This window comes from Bison bison, unplaced genomic scaffold (genome assembly GCF_000754665.1).
Source record: "Bison bison bison isolate TAMUID 2011002044 unplaced genomic scaffold, Bison_UMD1.0 scf7180017846061, whole genome shotgun sequence".
Taxonomy (NCBI): domain Eukaryota; kingdom Metazoa; phylum Chordata; class Mammalia; order Artiodactyla; family Bovidae; genus Bison; species Bison bison.
The window spans coordinates 1662-7438 of NW_011476634.1; the positions used below are offsets into that span (position 1 = coordinate 1662).

The 5777-nt window shown below is 38.4% G+C and overlaps 1 protein-coding gene across 1 annotated transcript in view; it reads left to right on the forward strand.

Annotated features, from left to right (window-relative positions):
- The window catches only part of LOC104987485 (inositol polyphosphate 5-phosphatase OCRL-1-like), a 17181-nt gene that overhangs the window by 1588 nt on the left and 9816 nt on the right, over window positions 1-5777 (forward strand). Inside the window, exons 2-6 of the mRNA XM_010838446.1 lie at window positions 148-262; window positions 1345-1461; window positions 1568-1755; window positions 3705-3816; window positions 5342-5451. Of these exons, the coding sequence (XP_010836748.1) occupies window positions 148-262; window positions 1345-1461; window positions 1568-1755; window positions 3705-3816; window positions 5342-5451 (642 nt within the window). The remainder of the gene's footprint in view (window positions 1-147; window positions 263-1344; window positions 1462-1567; window positions 1756-3704; window positions 3817-5341; window positions 5452-5777) is intronic.

Consider the following 5777-nt stretch of genomic DNA (forward strand, 5'->3'; position numbering starts at 1 on the left):
CCTTACTGATCACTTGAATCAATAGAGCAGTTCTCTAAAATTCCTCTCTCCCACATTCCTTTTTTCACCTAATGTCTCAGAAAATGGGACAGGAGGTAGTCAGAGATAATTATGGGATGTGGATCTCACATCCTCTTGTTTTCTCAGATTCCAAGAGCTGGACTTGAGCACAGAAGCCTTTTTCTACTTTGAATCTGTGAAAGAACAAGAGTGGTCCTTGGCGGTAGAGAGGAGTTTGCATTCCAAAGCCAAGTATAAGAAAGTAAGCCGCATTTAATTATCTTTTTTAGTATATGACTAAATAGCACTCACTGGAAGTTACTCTGTTTATAGCTTGTTCCAAAAGAATGGATTAATTGAATTCTTCCCCATGTGTAATACCGGATAGGGCAGACTAATGCTTTTCATTCCTATTTCCTAGAAAAAAAATTCCCTAAGCTTCTCGATTCTATAGTTTCATTGCTTGGCTAAGTTTTAAGAGAAAGGAAGAATTTTACTGTACTGTTAGCAATAATTAACTCAAATGACATATAAGTGACTTTCTGCAATAAGATTTTAAGATTGAAATTGTTTGCTTACATGGTCAGAACTGGATGCTTTACAGAAAAGCAGTTTGAAGCATGTGGGTGCATGGGGTAAGCTTTGGAACTGGAGTAAAAACAGGAGTGTTGTGGAATTTAAATGAGTTTAAAACTTGGTTGTAAGTCAAGAGTAGAGTTGACTTTAGCAAGGTGACCCAATTTGTTGGTCTTTAGAAGGCAAATAGTAGAGGCTACCAAAAGAGTTATTTTAATTATGCAGCTACCATACCAAGCCCTTCAAAAGGAGTCATCTGTCTGAGTAATTTTCATCTGCACCTTCTTACACCTGATGCAGGTGATAAGACTGCTGAAGATGTTATTCCTCTCATATAGACTAATACATATTTCAGACATATTTCTAGTTCACAAAGAAGTCAATAGGATTGTTACACATTTTATTAGGAAATTGTAAATCAGAAACTAGGAAGGAGAGGCAAAAAGAACAAGCTGGGATAGAGGCTTTGTCTTTATTATTCAACTTTTTAATACTGCTTACTCATGGTAGGCTAAAATGTGATTAAAATAATGAATGTAGAGCTGAGGGTACTCGTTGTCCCTGAAGACTTTTACTGGTCAGAGCCAGATTAGCACTTTCCTGGAAAAATTTTGTTTCCTCTTTATGAGGTCCATTGGGAAATTAGAGGATTTAGATTCAAATTGAGGCATGATTATATCTTCTTGGTGGAAAATTACTTGTGGGAAGTTAGAGATGTGCAAAGAGTGGTATTAACACAAACCTCTTCTAATTCCCTGGAACTTAAAGGTTCAACTAGTCCGCCTTGTTGGGATGATGCTCCTGATATTTGCCAGAAAGGATCAGTTGCGATATATCCGTGATGTTGCTACAGAAACTGTTGGAACTGGAATCATGGGAAAGATGGTGAGTTACTTTGGAGTTGAGCTTGATTATGATTTCATGTCCATATGAAGTTCAGGTGCTCATTGTGTCTTTTGTACTAACTGTGAATAATTACTCTTGCTAACAGGGAAACAAAGGTGGGGTAGCTGTGAGGTTTGTATTTCACAACACTACCTTTTGCATTGTCAATTCCCACCTGGCTGCCCACGTGGAAGAGTTTGAGAGAAGGAATCAAGATTATAAGGACATCTGCGCACGAATGAGTTTTGTGGTCCCAAATCAGACCCTCCCACAGCTGAACATCATGAAACATGAGTGAGTGGTTAAGTCTTCTTTAGCCTTTGAGTAGCAGAGCTGAGAAGAGACTAACCATGATGAGAAACTATAGAAATGTGCAGAGTGAGAGATTCTGTTTTGGGATTGGATTCACAAAGAAGAGGAAGGTTTTGAGAACTAGCAGATGCAATGAGTCAGAGAAATTAGATTTGCTATCAGAGGAAAGGTTAGTTCTATCAGTGGACATCTGAGTAGTGGTGGAGGGGATCTGTCAGTTGTAATCAGTTTTCATTATTTTTTATTATAAAATAGAAATATGTATTATAAATATAATAAAAGGTGAAAGGAAAAAACCCATCATTTCTTATCTCTGCTTTCCCCAGCCAGTCCCTCCCTCCAGAGAAAACCATTGTGGACAATTCAGTGTGTATCCTTCTAGATCTCTGCTGTCCAGTATGGCAGTCCAGTAGCCATAGGTGGCTATTGGGCACTTGAAAGTAATTAGTCCAAACTGAGGTGTGTGGTGAGCATAGACTATGCACTGAAATTATGGGGAAAAATGTAAACTATCTCAATTTTTTAAATATTGATTACATGTTGAAATGACAAAAGTTTGGATATATTGAGTTGAATGGAATTTGTTGTTAAAGTTATTTTCACTTGTTTCTTTTATTTAGCTACTAAAAAATTTTAAATTACATTTGTAATGTGTGTCCTATTTCTTCTGAATAGTGCTGTTCTAGACTTTTATCTATGCACATGCACACACATACTCATTATATAGGACTGTATTATCCTATTTTTTGTGAATTATTTTCCAAGCCAGTAAACATAGATCTACATGATTCTTTTCACTGACTGTGAATCATTCAGAAAAGGGGCCATGGTGATTTAAAGACACCAGTGGTTAATATGAAAGGTTAGTGAATAATGGAACTTAATAAGAACAGAAACAAAAATCAGTTGAGGAATGGATTGTTAGTAGAAAATAGCTGTAAGGAAATTAGCACTAGTAATTGGAATTCTGAGAGGGTGATGAGACTTGGAATAAGTGGTTTGAGATAGGAATTAGCAGGAAAACAAAAGATAATTTGAGGGCTATTAGAATCAATAGAGAGTGGGGTAATTGAGGAAAGAGTAGGGCAAGATAGTGATGTTGGCCTGTTCCATATTGTCTCAACATTTAGGATCATATGGAATTCTGCTTCACAGTGGTAAAGCAAGGCCTTGACATCAGTGGTCATAAAATTGACCTGAAATTCCATAAATTTATTTACCTGGGATTCCTTAAATTTCATGTTGCATCAAAGATTGGCAAGGAGACCCATTCAGAATTTGAAATAGCCCGTTTTGGTGCAGTCATTTCAGGGTCTCCCCTGTGGGGCTCTAAGCACACCTGGGGGTCTGTTGCTGTGATTGGGAGCCTGTGGGCTGCCAGTCTCCTTTCTTCCTGGGACTTGGACTGTGGTTCCCGGGCAGGGGTAGATAGACTGGTGACAGCAGAAAGCCCTGAACCTCTGTTCGCTAGTGGGCCCTGCCTGAGAGAGGTGTCATTCAGACTGTGCAGACCCTCGTGGAGAGCCAGTAGAACATCAGAGCTTGGAGAGGTAGAAAATGTTCAGATTCTCTTCCCCTAGAGACCTGGCAAGCAGCCAGGTGAAATTTTGAAGCTAGTCCAGCAAATAAACTACATGCTTCTCTGAGGCAGTTAACTCCTTGGCTCCCGAGTCCCACACACACCCCATATTTCTCCATCTTTGTTCCTCATGCGTGCAGTGTCCGTCCTCCCACCTCTTTTCTCATCCCCTTGTCCCTCTCAGGCGTTGATAGTACTCATCCCCAAAGGATAGTTAGCGCTCAAACCCCTTGTCACATAGTGATAAATGAATGTTATCAGTAATCTACCCATTTTCCTTCTCTGCATTCTCCTCTCATTGACTTTTATGCTAATTACTGCTACTCTTACTCATATATTTTTTGATCCTCAGTGTCGTCATCTGGTTGGGAGATTTGAACTACAGGCTTTGCATGCCTGATGCCAGTGAAGTGAAGAGTCTTATTAACAAGAATGACCTTCAGAGACTCTTGAAATTTGACCAGGTAAGTAAAATTTTATCTTATAGGTACTTTCTTACATAGCAGATAAAATTGTTAAGCCCCATGGGAAGTGTGTCTTAATCTAGAAGTAGATGGAAAGGTCTCATTGTCTTAGGAAAACATTGTGATAGTGAAGCAGTGAATACACACAAGGTTTTTATGAAGTACTTGGATGGGAGGAGGGGAGATAATATTAGTGATAAATAGTCAATGTAACATTTATTCATTAAGTCTTTATCAAGAAGAGATTTCAGAGATTTGTATAAATGAGTTGGAGAATGGGTGGGGTTAATTGGAAAACACTTCCTGGAGGAAACAGGCCTTCAGCTATGTTGATGTGGTTTGGCAGATGGAACAGGGTAAGCTGCTCTATGATTACTTGGCAGGCTCAGCAACAGCTTGGAGGTAAAAGAGGGAGGCCCTATGAGGGGATTGGGGAGCATAGAAGAGAAGTTTGTCTGGGACAGATAGCACAAACTGTGGTCTAATGGGAACTGATGGAGGAGTTGAGACTAGCTGTTTTATAGATGTTAAAACTTGTCAGGGAAGCATTGATATGGTAGCATTTATATAAAACGATATTGAGGAACCTAGTTTTCTGGCAATTTGCCTCAGAACCTGGCACAGGACTTGAATTTTTTAGTTCAGCATATGGATACTACTGCTAAAAGTGAATGCTTCTTATTGAGGGGAGAAAATGTTTCAAATTGACTTGAATGTCTATTTTTTTAATGTCTTTAAATCCTAGTATGAGGCTTTTAACCTTCAGATATGGTCAGAATTCTGGTGTTTTGCAGTAGAATGGTTTTTATAGTGAGCCTATCTTCACCCTGTCTACCTTCACATTGAAGTTGGCTAGCTAACTTCTTTGCATTTTTTCCTCTGTCCTGCCTCCAAAGGGGGTACAATTGGAATCTTATGTAATTCTGGTAAAATACTTGAGTGAAGATAATTTTCAAAATGATCTCTAATTCTTACTGAATTTGGCTTTTGGAATTATCCAGTCAACATTTGTGTGCTTTTTTTAAAAAAGCTGTACTCAAACTATTATATATAGGATAAACAAGATCCTAGAATATAACACAGGAAACTATGTTCAATATCCTGTTATTAACCATAATGGAAAAGAATATGAAAAAGAATATATGTATAATTGAGTCATTTTGCTATACAGCAGAAATTAAGAAAACATTGTAAATCAGCTATGCTTCAATAAATTAAAAAAAAAAAACATGCTAACTTCAGGGAACTTATGATTATTCAGGTTTCATTTTTCCATTGTACCCTGACCACCATTAGCAATAAAAAATTAGTGACATGCTTATATGAGCATCCTGTCTGTGGGTGAGTTTAGATGCTGTGGGAATGTCAAAATTTAATTCATAAGGCACAGAAATATTATCTATGTACTCTGACAATTGCAAAAGATACAGAAACTAGATGCACAGAAAAATAGCTGATCAACCTGATTATCACTTCTATTAAGATGGTGTTACCTTGCTTATATGATACATTTTTCTATCTCTAGCTAAATATTCAACGCACACAGAAAAAAGCTTTTGCTGACTTCATGGAAGGGGAAATCAAGTTTATCCCCACATATAAGTATGATTCTAAAACAGACCGATGGGATTCCAGGTAAAATAACAAGAACCTCATTATGGAATAGGTTAAAACCTGATCTTACTTCTGTCCCTCTGAATTGCTGAGGGACTGGGAAGTTTTGGGGTTTTGCCAGAAGCAGAGATAAAAACGTAATGGCTCAGTGCTCTTAAAGAAGAGTTTTTAATTCCTGTGTACTCACAGGTGAGCTCACCTTGCTTGCTTGCGCTTCCGCTCGGTTGCCCAGTTGTGGATTCGTTGCAACTCCACCAGGCTCCTCTGTCCATGGGGTTTCCCAGGAAAGAATACTGAGTAGGTTGCCATTTCCTCCTCTAGGGAGCTCACCTTAAGAGGGTGTGAAC